At 41.1% G+C, this 16,295-nt stretch overlaps 1 protein-coding gene across 1 annotated transcript in view; it reads left to right on the top strand.

The window, feature by feature from the left end:
• Nucleotides 1–16,065, top strand: part of ERCC6L (ERCC excision repair 6 like, spindle assembly checkpoint helicase) — a 44,949-nt gene extending 28,884 nt beyond the window's left edge. Inside the window, exon 2 of the mRNA XM_003944456.4 lies at nt 9,334–16,065. Coding sequence (XP_003944505.3) covers nt 9,334–13,027 — 3,694 coding nt within the window. The 3' untranslated portion in view covers nt 13,028–16,065. The remainder of the gene's footprint in view (nt 1–9,333) is intronic.
• Nucleotides 16,066–16,295: the final 230 nt, after the last annotated feature.

Here is a 16,295-nt window from a genome sequence, read left to right as displayed (position 1 = left end):
AAAATTTTTGCCGGGCGCTGTAGCTCACACCTGTAATCCCAGCACTTTGGGAGGCCGAGGCAGGTGGATCACGAGGTCAAGAGATCGAGACCATCCTGGTCAACATGGTGAAACCCCATCTCTACTAAAAATACAAAAAAATTAGCTGGGCATGATGGTGCATACCTGTAATCCCAGCTACTCAGGAGGCTGAGGCGGGGGAATTGCCTGAACTCAAGAGGTGGAGGTTGCGGTGAGCTGAGATCGCACCATTGCACTCCAGCCTGGGTAACAATAGCGAAACTCTGTCTCAAAAAAAAAAAAAAAAAAAAAAAAATTTAAAGAAACAAAGTTAGAGGACTCACAGTTCCTAAATTCAACACTTAAAACAAAGCTACAGTAGTGAAGACCGTGTGGTATTTGCATAAGTATAGATACAGATCAGTGAAATAGAATCAAGAGTTCTATACTGTTCTTTCCTGGAACAGCATGGAGAAACATATTTCAGGTCTTGCTTAGGTGTAGGGAATTATGGTTGCTGTTGTATTTTGTTCTTTTTGTGTTTTTAAATGTTTTTATCTGCTCAATAAGCTTTCATGTCCACCTTCTGGTAATGATCTTATCTCCTGGCCACTAGGGTGGGCAGTTAACATTCTTTACAAGTTTTATTGTGAAATATAAGATACATATAATATTCAGTTTAACGGTAGCCTGGGTCTGTTAAGTTAGGAGCCTATGCAAGTTTTGGTTTCGGGCTTAACACTGTTTAGCTTCGTACTCTATTTCACTTATAAGAGCAATCGCTGAAAACAGTGTAAGGCTTTCTGTAGTATGATCCGGTTATTGGCTTTGGATTCCTCAGACAAGAACTTTGAACCAAACTATATGGCTTAAAAGAGCCAAGGTTCTTCTTGCTCTTTTAGGTCCTTCATACTCTGTCATAAAGAGAATACAAGCAGGCAGGAAGAGCAAGACCGATTTCAAAGTGAGTAAAAGCAGGCAGGGTTGTTGAACTCCTCCTTTGTAATTAGACCTGAACATTTTAGTGCAGCTTTTGGTTGAACTGGGCAAATACATTTCTGCCAGAATAAACAGGAAGAAAGCATCCTCCTACATGCTAACAACATGCCCTCAGAGAGGAACTGAACCTGTTGGCTAACTCCGGAAAAAAAAAAAAAAAAAAAAAAACAGCAGAACAGTAATTATGCCAAAACCAAAATTATCCTTCTTTTTGGCATGGCAGATGTGCTTTGGCATCTACAGGGGATCCTACTAGCCAATGTTCTTCAGCAGAAGGAAGTTTTATTATTTTGGGGAGCATTTGGTAGCTAACATCCTAACTGTGACCCTTTGGAATAAAGTCTAACTAAAAATGAAAAATTCTCCAGAGACAATTAATTTATTTTACAATGGATATAGACCTTTAGTACCTCCAGCTCCTTAATCTTCCAGCCCAAGGTTATCTCATTAACCACTGCCAAATACAAAAGGAGAAATATATGATTTCACCTACGTAAAATATCTAGAATAGGCACATACATAGAGATAAAAAGATTAGACATCACTGAGGATGTGGGGGAAATGGGGAGTTATAGCTTAATGGATACAGAGTTCCTGTTTGGTATCATGAGAAAGATAGTCGTGATGATTGCACATTGTGAATGTAATCAATGCCATTGTATGCTTAAAATGGTTAAAATAGCCAGTTTTATGTTATATGTATTTTACCACAATTTTTTAAAAACTTAGATATTCTGTCACAGTTATGGAAACTAAAAGTCTGAAATCAAGGTGTCAACAGGATTGCTTTCTTTTTGGAGACTGAGAAAGAATCTGTTCCAAGCCTCTCTCCTAGTTTATGGTGGTACTGGCAATCCTAGAAGCTTTTTGGCTTGTAGATGCATCACTCCATTCTCTGCCTCCATCTTCATATGGCATTCTCCTCTCTATGTCTCAGTGTCTCAGCTTACCTCTTATAAGTACACTAATCATATGGGGTTAGGGCCTACCCTAATCCAGTATGACCTCATCTTAAATTGGTAACATCTGCAAAGTCCCAGTCACATTCATGGGTTCCAGGTGGACATGAAATTTTGGAGGACTCTATTTAACCTAGTACAGGGCACTGCCATGGATAAAATCTTCTGGGAAATCAGAAGGACACTGACAACAAGAAGATCCCCAGAAATGCCACATTTTATATGGGATATGTGGAGGGAGAGGAATTCAATTTGCAGACTGAGCATCTTGAATTGTTAAAGAGGCAGAAGAAAAATAGGAGAGAAGAGTGTATGCCATTAAACCCAAGGGGGAGGGAAAACTTGAGGAGGGATGTAGTGATCAGTGGTTTTAAGCACAGCAGAAAGGTCAAGAAAGATAAAGACTAAAAACTGTTCATGGAGTTTGGCAATATGGAGATTGGTGTTCTTGGTGAGAACAGTTACATTAGAGTGCTAGTTAAAAAACCAAATTGCAGCGTATTATGAATCTTGGTTTTGTATGCCTTCAAATTGAGAGGCAGCAGTCCATTGGCAAAGCTGTCTTTTTAGTCTCCCTTTTTGACCCACCACCTAGATTCTGTTATTAACATTTTACTATCCTTGCTTTATCACACACCTATTCTTACCACATACATATTCTATCAATCCATCCTTTTTTTTTTTGAAGGATATTTCAAAGTAAATTGCAGACATCAGGATACTTCCCCCTAAACACTTCAGCATATAAACTCTTAAGTGGATTTCAATATTTGTTTAGTTTTTTTCTTTCAAAGTAAAATTTTCATAGAAATGCACATATCTTGGCCGGGCGCGGTGGCTCAAGCCTGTAATCCCAGCACTTTGGGAGGCCGAGGCGGGTGGATCACAAGGTCGAGAGATCGAGACCAACTTGGTCAACATGGTGAAACCCCGTCTCTACTAAAAATACAAAAAATTAGCTGGGCATGGTGGCGTGTGCCTGTAATCCCAGCTACTCAGGAGGCTGAGGCAGGAGAATTGCCTGAACCCAGGAGGCGGAGGTTGCGGTGAGCCGAGATCGCGCCATTGCACTCCAGCCTGGGTAACAAGAGCGAAACTCCGTCTCAAAAAAAAAAAAAAGAAATGCACATATCTTAAAGTATACGTTTGGTGACTTTTGACAAATGCATACACCTGTGTAACCCAAACCCCTATCAGAGTATAGAATACTATTATCACGCCAGAAGGTTCCCTCACGCCCTTTCCCAGGCAATTTCCACCTCCACAGGCAACCCTGTCTTGATGTTTTCTACCATGTGTTAGTTTTGCCTATTTTAGAACTTGATATAAGTGAATTTACACTGTTTCTACTCTTTTTTTTTTTTTTTTTTTGAGACGGAGTTTCACTCTTGTTACCCAGGCTGGAGTGCAATGGCGCGATCTCGGCTCACCGCAACCTCCGCCTCCTGGGTTCAGGCAATTCTCCTGCCTCAGCCTCCTGAGTAGCTGGGATTACAGGCACGCGCCACCATGCCCAGCTAATGTTTTGTATTTTTAGTAGAGATGGGGTTTCACCATGTTGACCAGGATGGTCTCGATCTCTTGACCTTGTGATCCACCCGCTTCAGCCTCCCAAAGTGCTGGGATTCCAGGCTTGAGCCACCGTGCCCGGCCTGTTTCTACTCTTTTATGCCTGGCTTTTCCTCAGCATGTTTTTGAGATTCATACATGTATAAATTCAGACATGTAGTAGTTTTTTCTTTTCTATTATTGAGTCCATTGTATGAATATACCACAGATTGTTTCTTTTTTGTTTTTGTTTTATTTTGTTTGTTTGTTTGTTTCTTTGAGTCATAGTCTCACTCTTTCATCTAGGCTGGAGTGCAGTGGTGCCATCTTGGCTCACTGAAAACTCTGCCTCCCGGGATCAAGTAGTTCTCCTGCCTCAAACTCCCGAGTAGGATTACAGGACCCATCACCATGTCTGGCTAATTTCTGTATTTTTAGTAGAGATGGGGTTCCACCATGATGGCCAGGCTGATCTCGAACTTCTGACCTCAAGTGATCCACCAGCCTTGGCCTCCCAAAGTGTTATGATTACAGGCGTGAGTCACTGCGCCTGGCCTAAATTATTATAGTCTCGCTCTGTCACCCAGGCTGGAGAGCATTGGTGTGATCTCAGCACAACTTCTGCCTCCTAGGTTCAAGCGATTCTTCTGTCTCTGCCTCATTACAGGTGCCTGCCACCATACCTGGCTAATTTTTGTATTTTTAGTAGAGATAGGTTTCGCCATGTTGCCCAAGCTGGTCTTGAACTCCTGATTTCAGGTGATCCGACCACCTCAATCTCCCAAAGTGCTGGGGTTGTTTTCAGTTTTTGGCTATTATGAGTAAATCAACAGTGTTTGTTTTCTTTTCTTAAATGCCTGTCTTATGGCACTAAGCAGGGAAAAGCTAATTATTAAATATTGCTTGACTGAAATTTGAACCATATTCTCCCCTAACTTATCTCAGAAATCACTACTATTTAATAATATTAAGTTTGTGTTTATATGTAATTTTTTTTTTTTTGAGACAGTCTCAGTCTGTCACCAGGCTGAAATGCAGTGGTGCAATCTCGGCTCATTGCAGTCTCCACCTCCCGTGTTCAAGTGATTCTCCTGCCTCAGCCTCCCGTATATGAGATTTTAAAATGACCCCACTTTGATTAAAATGACCATCCCTGAAAGTGAAGCCAAAAGGAAGGAATCCTCGTAACCTACTCTGCCATGACTTGGGCTTTAAATAAACCTGTTTTCAATACTGATATTCAGGTTACCTGCAGTTTTTATGTCATCCAAATGTTTTATGTTTCATTGATTTTGATGGAGAATCAAAAGACTCTTGTGTCTGAAGTATACACATACACCTTGACAAGGAGACTGGACATAGAGACATGTCAGGGAGCTGATACTCCAGGAGCTGGATCAGTAAAGGGAAACTGGTTTCTTGCTGAGAGGACAGTGATAACCCCACTCACATGCACTGAGATTAGCAGGTCTAGACTCCTCTACTCCTATATGGGCCTAGTGGCTGGTGGCCAGATTAAAAACAAAGAGCATTTCTTGTTGCTTTGCATGTGAAGAAAATGAAGTTTTTTGAGTCAGGGTCTGTTCATTCAGATTTCTGTCTCTTCACATTCTTTTTTTTTTTTTTTGGGCAGGGTCTGGCTCTGTAGCCCAGGGTGGAGTGCAGTGGGAACACGATCATAGCTCACTGCAACCCCTGCCTTCCAGGCTCAAGCCATCCTCCCACAGTAGCTGGGTCTATAGGTTCATGCCACCACAGCCTCCCCAGTAGCTGAGTCTATGGGCGCATGCCACCACACTTGGCTGATTTTTTTCTATTTTTTGTAGAGACAGGGGTTTCACTATGTTGTCCAGGCTGGTCTCAAACTCCTGGACTCAAGCAATCTGCCCACCTCAGCCTCTCAAAGTACTAGGATTAGTGGCTTGAGCCACCACACCTGGCTGTGTCTTCACATTCTAAAATAACTCTGTAGGGAATGTTCCAGAGGGCCCTCCACAGCAAGGAAAATCAAGTGTGTGTCTTCTGCAACTTAAGCTTATGTGCCTTTTCAGCTGCTCATTTGCAAACACTGTGTGTTTAACTGAGCTTAGCTTTTTGGGGTGTAGGCATAATAGTATGGCCTATTGGTTTCTCCAGATAGAAAAACTTTTGAGCATCTGAACTGGCGGACCCTCTGTGGAAAAGAAAGATTTCTGAAGGTATCAGCCAGTTCCAAAGTGAGGTGGATTGGATGACGAGAGGTATTATTGGCTATGATCAAGGAAGATGTTTGCATCTGGGGAAACAGCTTTGGGACAGAGATGATTTTATTTTTTATTGATTTATTTTTTGAGATGGAGCCTTTCTCTGTTGCACAGGTTGGAGTGCAGTGGTATGATCGTAGCTCACTCCAAGCTCTGCCTTGTGAGTGATTTTCGTGCCTCAGCCTCCCGAGTAGCTGGGATCAGGCACCTGCCACCATGCCCAGCTAATTTTTTGTATTTTTAGTAGAGACAGGGTTTTACCATGTTGTCCAGGCTAGTCCCAAACTCCTGACCTCAGGTGATCTGCCCACCTTCGCCTGTCAAAGTGCTGGGCTTACAGGCATGAGCCACTGTGGCCAGCCACAGAGATGATTTTAAATGGCCACTTGGGTAGGACTTCTTATGGAGAAGACCTTTAGGTGGGGTTATGACCTAGGGAGTTAGCAACTGGGCAGTTCTGCCAATAATGGGATAGCTTTGCAAGTAATAGGACTTTATAGCCCAATTTAATTGTTGTATCCCCTTTCTCCAGGAGTTGTTTGTATATAATATTTCTTTTGTTTTGTTTTTGAAATGGGTCTTGCTCCGTCACCTGGCTGGAGTGCAGTGATGCAATCATGGCTCACTGCAGCCTCAACTTCCCACGCTGAAGTGAACCTCTTACCTCAGCCTCCCGAATAGCTGGGACTGACCACAGGCGTGCACCAGTGATATGGTTTGGTTGTGACCCCACCCAAAATTTCATCTTGAATTGTAATCCAAATTGTAATCCTCACGTGCTGGGGGAGAGACCTGGTGGGAGGCGATTAGATGTCCTTTTAAACAATACTTAAAGAGAACTATACTCTAGTCATATAATTTCAGATGTAATCATTTAAACATAAAAATTGTTGCTTTATTGTCCCTTCCTATGGAATTAAAAACTGACATTTCCTCCCATACTCTAGCACTATTCTTCTCCTTGTTCTCTTGCTTGAGGGGTGTAGTAGATAGCTTCTCCCCAGCTATCTTCAAGGAAAATAGGGGAGCAATTCTGAAAAAATGTTTGAGCCCATGAAATGTTAGCTAAGTTCTCCAGATCATTAAGGATCTTGTGTGCTATAGATGGATAAATCATTACATTAGCAATAAAAAGGACATTTTTTTCCCTCTGAGCCCTGAAAAATAAAAGTGATTAGAAGCTAAGTGGCTAAATCAAACTGCATTGTAAAAAGCATTCTTGTCTTGCAAATAATCAGATATCCAGAGCAGTGCTATAAAAAGCATTTATTTTTCCCCTTTTTTCCATTGTAGGGAAAGAATACCATCCTAGGTCCAACTTAATTGGTGGAATAGACTGAGGGGAGAGGAAGAGCTGAGATGCAGTTGTTAGATAGGCCTGCTAACTAGGGTGAACCAGGGACTGGGGAAGGCAGCTTGGCTCACAGCAGCAGTTTAACCCAGCCAAAAAGCAGTGATGTCCAAGGAATACTGTAAACTCTGGTTGTGGTTCAGGCAGAGGTTGACAAATGGGGGTTCCAGAGGGTGGGTAGAGCACCCCAATAAGAATTTTAGGCTGGTGCTAACAAGTCTGGGCAGACACTTGCCATTTATAAGACAGTTGCCATTTATAGGGATGGTGTGTGTGATTAGTGGGGACTCTGGCCCAGAGCTAGGGATCAGGGGCAGCACTTTAGTGCCTGGGGGAGAGGCCTGGCTAGAGTTACACAGAACTCCAGGCAGGTTTCATAGGAGTTTCAGGATACTGGGTAAGTTACCAGTTCAGGAACTTGGAAATAGTCTAATAATTTTAAAATGTTATTTTCTCCTTCAAGCTGTAGAACATAGATCAAGACCACTTTCCAAAGCAGCTCTGAACCATTAATATTCCCACCAGTAGTGGGAGTTTTTCACACCTTGCCAACACTTGGTATTTTCCCACTTGTTTGTTACAGCCATCCTAATGGGAAGTGGTATCTCACTGTGGTTTTGGTTTGCATTTCCCTGATAACTAATGATGTTGAACATCTTTTCATGTGTTTATTGCCCATCTGTATATCTTTTTTTCCGTTTTTTTTTTTAAGAGACAGGAGTTTCGCTATGTTGTTCAGGCTAGTTTTAAACACCTGACCTCAAGCGATCCTCCTGCCTTGGCCTCCCAAAGTGCTGGGATTACAGGCGTGAGCCACCACACCAGGCCCTGTATATCTTTTTTTCCCCCTCTGGTTTCTTGTGTGTTTGGCATCATATTTAAGATATTGCCAAATCCAAGTAATGAAGATTTTCACACCTATATTTTTTCCTAAGTTTTGTAGTTTTAGCCCTTAGATTTAGGTCTTTGATCCATTTTGAGTTAATTTTCTTGTATGGTATGAGTAGGGGTCCAGTTTCATTCTTTTGCACATGGATATTCAGTTGAAAAGACTTCTTTCTCTAGTGAATTGTTTTAGCATCCTTACTGAAATTAATTGACCATACACCACTTTAGAATTTTAAGCAGAGGAGTGACATGATTTCTTTTACGCTTTAAGACAATATTGCTGGCTGCTATATAGAGAGTGTATTGGAGAGGGTAAGAGTTTATGTAGGGAGACCAGTGAGTAGGAAACTGCAGTTATCCAGGCCAGAGATGATGGTGACTTGGGCCACAGTAGTGGTAGCAGAGATGGAAAGAAGGTTGTTATAACTTGGGAAGTAAAGTTAGTAGGACTTGGGACTGCCTGGCCTGAGGGTGGGGCATAAAAAAAAAAGGAAAGGACAAGGATGACTCATATTTAGGTTGGGGTCAAGGATTATCTTCAGATTTGAAGTTTGGGTGGCTAAGCAGATGGTAGTGTTATTTACTACCACACAAATGGAGAAACATGTTTTTAGAGGGGAAATAATGAGTTTAGTTTGGGATGAATTGAATTTGACTTCAAGGAGAGATGTCCAGAAGGCAGTTGAATGGTTCTACATTAGAGCTTGAGGGACAGCTCTGGGTTAGAGGGAGTGATTTGGGAGTCATGAGCACATAGGTGGGAGTGGAAGCTCTGGGAAAACTTGAGGAGAGACTAAAAAGAGTGAGAAGAGGTCCTAGGACTGAGTCCTCTGGTAGAAAGAACACAGAAGAAATGGTCAGGGAAGAGGAGGAAAACCAGAAGGAATCTATAGGAATCTGGTGAAAGGAGGGGATTTTAAGAGGGGAAAGTAGTGGTCAGTAGTGTCAAATGCATCACAGTGCTCTAGTAAAATAAGGCCAGAGAAGTTCCCATGTTTCCTTGTCCCTACACATAGAGGATTGTTTGTTTTACAAAAAAAATCACTTCATATTTCTTATGGGTGCCAACTTTAACAAAGTACTGTGGAATCAATAACCTTTGCACATTAATTTTCCACAACTAGTGTCTGAAGGTGTTGCTGGCAGCATCTGGTGGATATTTGTGTCTCAAGTGACACCAGCTTTCACTGGCATCTTCTGTGCTAATCTTTCCCATCCTGAATTGAGGATATTAAAAGTCCAGCTGCAGTTTGGATTCCAAAATGAACTCTAAAGCGTTCTTAGACTGAATGTTCAGTGTTTCCTTTCTTTTCTTTTTTATTTTATTTTATTATTTATTTTATAGATATGTGAAAGAGGCCAAAGAAGCAGCTAAGAATGGAGATCTGGAAGCAGCATTAAAATTTTTCAATTTGGCAAAGGACATTTTTCCCAATGAAAAGGTGCTGAGCAGAATCCAAAAAATACAGGAAGCCTTGGAGGAATTGGCAGAACAGGGAGATGATGAATTTACAGATGTGTGCAACTCTGGCCTGCTGCTTTATCGAGAACTGCACGACCAACTCTTTGAGCATCAGAAGGAAGGTGTAGCTTTTCTCTATAGCCTGTATCGGGATGGAAGAAAAGGTGGTATTTTAGCTGATGATATGGGATTAGGGAAGACCGTTCAAATAATTGCTTTCCTTTCTGGTATGTTTGATGCTTCACTTGTGAATCATGTGCTGCTGATCATGCCAACCAATCTTATTAACACATGGTTAAAAGAATTTGTTAAGTGGACTCCAGGAATGAGAGTCAAAACCTTTCATGGTCCTAGCAAGGATGAACGAACCAGAAACCTCAATCGGATTCAGCAAAGGAATGGTGTCATTATCACTACATACCAAATGTTAATCAATAACTGGCAACAACTTTCAAGCTTTAGGGGCCAAGAGTTTCTGTGGGACTATGTCATCCTTGATGAAGCACATAAAATAAAAACCTCATCTACTAAGTCAGCAATATGTGCTCGTGCTGTTCCTGCAAGTAATCGCCTCCTCCTCACAGGAACCCCAATCCAGAATAATTTACGAGAACTATGGTCCCTATTTGATTTTGCTTGTCAAGGATCCCTGCTGGGAACATTAAAAACTTTTAAAATGGAGTATGAAAATCCTATTACTAGAGCAAGAGAGAAGGATGCTACCGCAGGGGAAAAAGCCTTGGGATTTAAAATATCTGAAAACTTAATGGCAATCATAAAACCCTATTTTCTCAGGAGGACTAAAGAAGAAGTACAGAAGAAAACAAGCAACCCAGACGTCAAACTTAATGAAAATAATCCAGATGTTGATGCCATTTGTGAAATGCCTTCCCTTTCCAGGAAAAATGATTTAATTATTTGGATACGACTTGTGCCTTTACAAGAAGAAATATACAGGAAATTTGTGTCTTTAGATCATATCAAGGAATTGCTAATGGAGACGCAGTCACCTTTGGCTGAGCTAGGTGTCTTAAAGAAGCTGTGTGATCATCCTAGGCTGCTGTCTACACGGGCTTGTGGTTTGCTAAATCTCAGGACTGTCACATTCTCTGCTCGAGATGAAAATGAAGGGGAAGATTCCCCAGACATGGGCCATATTGATCAAATAAGTGATGACACATTGATGGAAGAATCTGGAAAAATGATATTCCTAATGGGCCTACTTAAGAGGCTGCGAGATGAGGGACATCAAACTCTGGTATTTTCTCAGTCGAGGCAAATTCTAAACATTATCGAACGCCTCTTAAAGAATAGGCACTTTAAGACACTGCGAATCGATGGGACAGTTACTCATCTTTTGGAACGAGAAAAAAGAATTAACTTGTTCCAGCAAAATAAAGATTACTCTGTTTTTCTGCTTACCACTCAAGTAGGTGGTGTCGGTTTAACATTAACTGCAGCAACTAGAGTGGTCATTTTTGACCCTAGCTGGAATCCTGCAACCGATGCTCAAGCTGTGGATAGAGTTTACAGAATTGGACAAAAAGAAAATGTTGTGGTTTACAGGCTAATCACTTGTGGGACTGTAGAGGAAAAAATATACAGAAGACAGGTTTTCAAGGACTCATTAATAAGACAAACTACTGGTGAAAAAAAGAACCCTTTCCGATATTTTAGTAAACAAGAATTAAGAGAACTCTTTACAATCGAGGATCTTCAGAACTCTGTAACCCAGCTGCAGCTTCAGTCTTTGCATGCTGCTCAGAGGAAATCTGATACAAAACTAGATGAACATATTGCCTACCTGCAGTCTTTGGGGATAGCTGGAATCTCTGACCATGATTTGATGTACACATGTGATCTGTCTATTAAAGAAGAGCTTGATGTGGTAGAAAAATCTCACTATATTCAACAAAGGGTTCAGAAAGCTCAATTCCTTGTTGAATTTGAGTCTCAAAATAAAGAGCTCCTGATGGAACAACAAAGAAATAGAAATGAGGGGGCCTGGCTAAGAGAACGTGTATTTCCTTCTTCAACAAAGAAGAAATGCCCTAAATTGAATAAACCACAGCCTCAGCCTTCACCTCTTATAAGTACTCATCATACTCAGGAAGAAGATATCAGTTCCAAAATGGCAAGTGTAGTTATTGATGATCTGACCGAAGAGAGTGAGAAACAAGATCTTTCCAGTATAAAGATGAATGCTACCACCTTGCAAGATGGTAGGCACCCATGTGAAAGTACATGCAGTGCTTACTCTATAGCTACTTTATCCAAGGGGTTTGGAAGTGTAGAAGTTTTTATGAACTCTTCATTGGGAATGGAAAAAAGCTTTGCAACTAAAAATGAAGCTCTACAAAAAGAGACATTACAAGAGGGGCCTAAGCAGGAGGCACTGCAAGAGGATCCTCTAGCAACTTTTAATTATTTACCCAGCAAATCAACTAAAGCTGATCTTGGGCCAAATCTAGATCAACTAAAGGATGATGAGATTTTACATCATTGCAATCCTTGGCCCATTATTTCCATAACAAATGAAAGTCAAAATGCAGAATCGAATGTATCCATTATTGAAATAGCTGATGACTTTTCAGCATCCCATAGTGTACTACAGGATGCTCAAGCAAATGAGGCCAAGTTGAAAGAGGAAGCTTCAGCATCTTCACCACAGTATGCATGTGATTTCAATCTTTTCTTGGAAGACTCAGCAGACAACAGACAAAATCTTTCCAGTCAGTCTTTAGAGCATGTTGAAAAAGGAAATAGATTGTGTGGCTCTGCAGCTAATTCCAGAGCAGGGTTTGTGCATAGCAAAACATGTCTCAGTTGGGAGTTTTCTAAGAAAGATGATGAACCAGAAGAAGTAGTAGTTAAAGCAAAAATCAGAAGTAAAGCTGGAAGGATTGTTTCAGATGATGAAGATGAAGATGATTCTTTTAAAGATACCTCAAACACAAACCCATTCAACACATCTCTCTTTCAATTCTCATGTGTGAAAAAATTTGATGCTTCAACTCCCAAAAATGACATCAGTCCACCAGGAAGGTTCTTTTCATCTCAGATACCCAGTAGTGTAAATAAGTCTATGAACTCAAGAAGATCTCTGTCTTCTAGGAGGTCTCTTATTAATATGGTTTTAGACCATGTGGAGGATATGGAGGAAAGACTTGATGACAGCAGTGAAGCAAAGGGTGCCGAAGATTATCCAGAAGAAGGGGCAGAGGAAAGCAGTGGCGAAGCCTCTCAATGTACAGAAGAGGATCCTTCCGGAGAAACACAGTCTTCAGAAAACAAGTCCAGCTGGTCAATGATGTCTAAGTCTAGTGCTCTAGCTCAGGAGACCTCTCTTGGTTCCCCTGAGCCCTTGTCTGGTGAACAGTTGGTTGGTTCTCCCCAGGATAAGGTGGCAGAGGCTGCGAATGACTATGAGACTCTTGTAAAGCGTGGAAAAGAACTGAAAGAGTGTGGAAAACTCCAGGAGGCCCTAAACTGTTTAGTTAAAGCGCTCGACATAAAAAGTGCAGATCCTGAAGTTATGCTCTTGACTTTAAGTTTGTATAAACAGCTTAACACTTGAGAATGTAACCTGTTTATTGTATTTTAAAGTGAAGTAATATGAGGAATTTTGTTTCCATAATTGGATTGTTTGGGAACACGAAGCATTTAGGGTTAAGGCAAGAAAGATCTCAAAAAGCAACTTCTGCCCTGCAACTCCCCCCACTCCATAGTCCGGTATTCTGAGCACTAGCTTAATATTTCTTCACTTGAATATTATATTTTAGGCATATTCTGTAAACTTAACTGTGTTGTTTCTTGGAAAGTTTTGTAAAATTATTCTGGCCATTCTTAATTTTACTCTGAAAGTGATAATCTTTGTATGTAACAGTTCAGTTAAGAGAATTAAAGTTACTTTTCTTGTTTTTTCCATCCACTTTCTTTCACTGAGACTGGCAGAGCTTGTCACTAGCATTCCAGATCTTAAGAGATGCTTGTGAACATGCTGTTTAATGCTTTCAGCTTAATATAGATTGGTGTCCCTAATCCAAAAATCCAAAATGGGAAACCTTCTGAATGCTGACATGATGCCACAAGTGGAAAGTTCCATACCTGATGTCATGTGACATGTCACAGTCAAAATGCAGGTGTATAACACAGTTTACTCAGCATCCCCAAAGGAAAAGAGACCCTGTCAGCCCCCTTCAACTACTATATATCCTTTCCACACAGATCCAGATTCTTCCATGCAAGCCTGCCTACAAAGGATAATGAAATGGCTCAACATACACAAACTTTGTTTCATGCACAAAACCATTAAATATAATTTATAAAACTACCTTCAGACTATGTATATAATGTGAATATGAAACATAAATGGATTTCATGTTTAGACTTGGGTCCCATCCCCAAAATATCTCATTATGTGTATGCAAATACTAGCAAATTCAGAACACTTGTGGTCCTCAGCATTTTGGATAAAGGGTACTAAACTGGAACAGCAGAAAGCTGAGATAGGTACCTGGTGCTAGGATTCTTGATCACTGGTAGCTTGCCCTGGAGTCACTGCTGACCATTTAGCCATTCTTCATGCACCATTAACTGCGTTCTCCTTTTCTCCACACCAAGTATCTCGTCTATTCCGACACATGCTATCACAGTTTATCTTTGGATTGTAAACTGACCTTGCAGAAACAAAGTGCAGTATAGCACGCTGGACTCTTGTCACCAGAGAAGTGGACTATCCTTGATGAGGTACTCTGTATTGAGCACTCTACACAGGTTTCTCATTTCAGCCTTACCATAATCCTTTGAGGTGGAGGGAGAGTAGCATTTCCATTTTTCATTTGAGGAAACAAAGGCTTAGTGAGGCCATCACTTCCCTATGGTGACGTAGTTGGGGTGAAACCGATTTTTAATCTTGTGTAAATGAATATAATACACTGAGCTGTTTTGACTCAAAACACTTCTGACACCAAATGTGGGAGTTTTCCACATCAAGCAGTTCTCCAGTTCAAAACTGAACTGGTGTCCTAGAATTCAATTTTGACACTACCTAGAGTTAGCATCAGACTCCACAAGTCCCACCAGACTGCCCTCACTTCAGGCGTCAGTTATAAGTATTCAGTTCCCATGTTACCCACACTTCTGTCTGCCTTGGCTACAAATCAGGGGTCCCCATGACCTCTCCCTGGTTTAATAATTTGCTAGAATAGTTTATAACACTCAGGAAATGTTTACTTACTATTACCAGATTATTATTAAGAATACAACTCGAACAACCAAACGGAAGAGATGCACAGCGCAAGGTATGGGGGTGGTGCATTAAGCGTCCATGCCCTCTGGGCATACCACCCTCCCAACATTTTGATATGTTAATCCAGGGCTCTCCAAACTCTATTGTTAGGGTTTTTGAGGTTTCCTTAGGGAGGCATGATTGATAAAATAATTGGCCCTGGGTGATTAACTCAATCTTCAGCCCCTCTCCCCTCAGCAGAGGTTGCGGTTAGGGCTGAATATTCCCTCTAATCATGCCTTGTTTCTGGTGACCAGCCCCCATCCTCAAGCTACTAGGGGCCTCCAGCCAGGAGCTATCTCATTAGGACACAAAAGATAACCAATTGAGATTTCAAGGCTTTCAGGAGCCATATGTCAGGAACCAGGGACAAAGACCAAATATTTTTATTATATACCATACACATAAAAGTTACTTGTAAATTTTATGTATATACACATTAATAATCTCATGTGTATTAGATTACAGAAGTTTAAAAGAGATACGCTGAATTTCAGGTTATTTATTGATGGAACAAAATGTTGCTCTTACTAAATGCAATTATTAATATTTTAGGGTAATATGATTGAATATCATTTTTGAAATATTGGTATAACTGTGTGATTGTGGGGGACGTTCCCGTGTGAGACCCCCAAAAGGCGTGGGTCTCACTATACGGTGAGCTTGATCCCAAACACAGTTTCCTACTGGAGGCAGTCGAGCTATCGGGAAGAAGGAACTGAAAGATGGATGATCAGTTTCTAATATTAACCACAATATAGTTTGGGCTTAAACTATGCGGTGCTGCTAGACCGAGTGACTCCCTACCAGCAACCAGTTTCTGCTTTTAGCTTTTAATAGCTTTAACCTTTTCTTTACTTTCAGGACTGCCTTGTACCCTAGATAATGGTTTAACTGTGGGGATATTTGCAAAGCAAATGCCACTATACGGATGGCTTTGATTCCAGACTCAGAAACTCCTGAATGGGGGAGTTGAGATAAGTTGAGTCAGGAGCAGACAAAGGAGAATCTGGTTAAAAGATATTCTGATGAGCAAAACCAGAAAATCTTTTCACATGTGAGTCCTAAAACAGGATCAAACCAAAAATACCTGCAGCCATGAGGAATAATGTCTGGATGTAAATAAGCTTTGTGATCACAGGAAATTCTATTACTTTTTACAACCACTGATGTGTATCTTGACTTCTCTATTGTATAGGCCATGTAAGGTATAGATTTGCATTTCCTCTTGCAATGACATAAACCAGAGCAAAGAAAGTGTATTTATTCCTGGCCTTTGAAAAATAAAGTTTGCTGTTTAGGCACGGCCTATCCAGCCCTCCGGACCCCTGCTTTCTCTGCCTCTCTTTATTTCTTTAAGCACACGCTCTCTTCCAGGTATTGGGACCCTCTTGCAGGTCGAGAGACCCCCGGCAGACATGCCTACCCTGCTCGGTCGCCCACGTGATTCAGCAGTTCAGTCTGCATCTAAGTTCAGCTTACCATTTCCGTGCTTCCCACCGTGATAAAGGTGAAGGGGGTGGCTGCATCCTACATCTTTTTCATTTCCCTTCTA

This window comes from Saimiri boliviensis, chromosome X (assembly GCF_048565385.1).
Source record: "Saimiri boliviensis isolate mSaiBol1 chromosome X, mSaiBol1.pri, whole genome shotgun sequence".
In the NCBI taxonomy this organism is placed as follows: domain Eukaryota; kingdom Metazoa; phylum Chordata; class Mammalia; order Primates; family Cebidae; genus Saimiri; species Saimiri boliviensis.
This window is presented reverse-complemented; position numbering and strand designations above follow the sequence as displayed.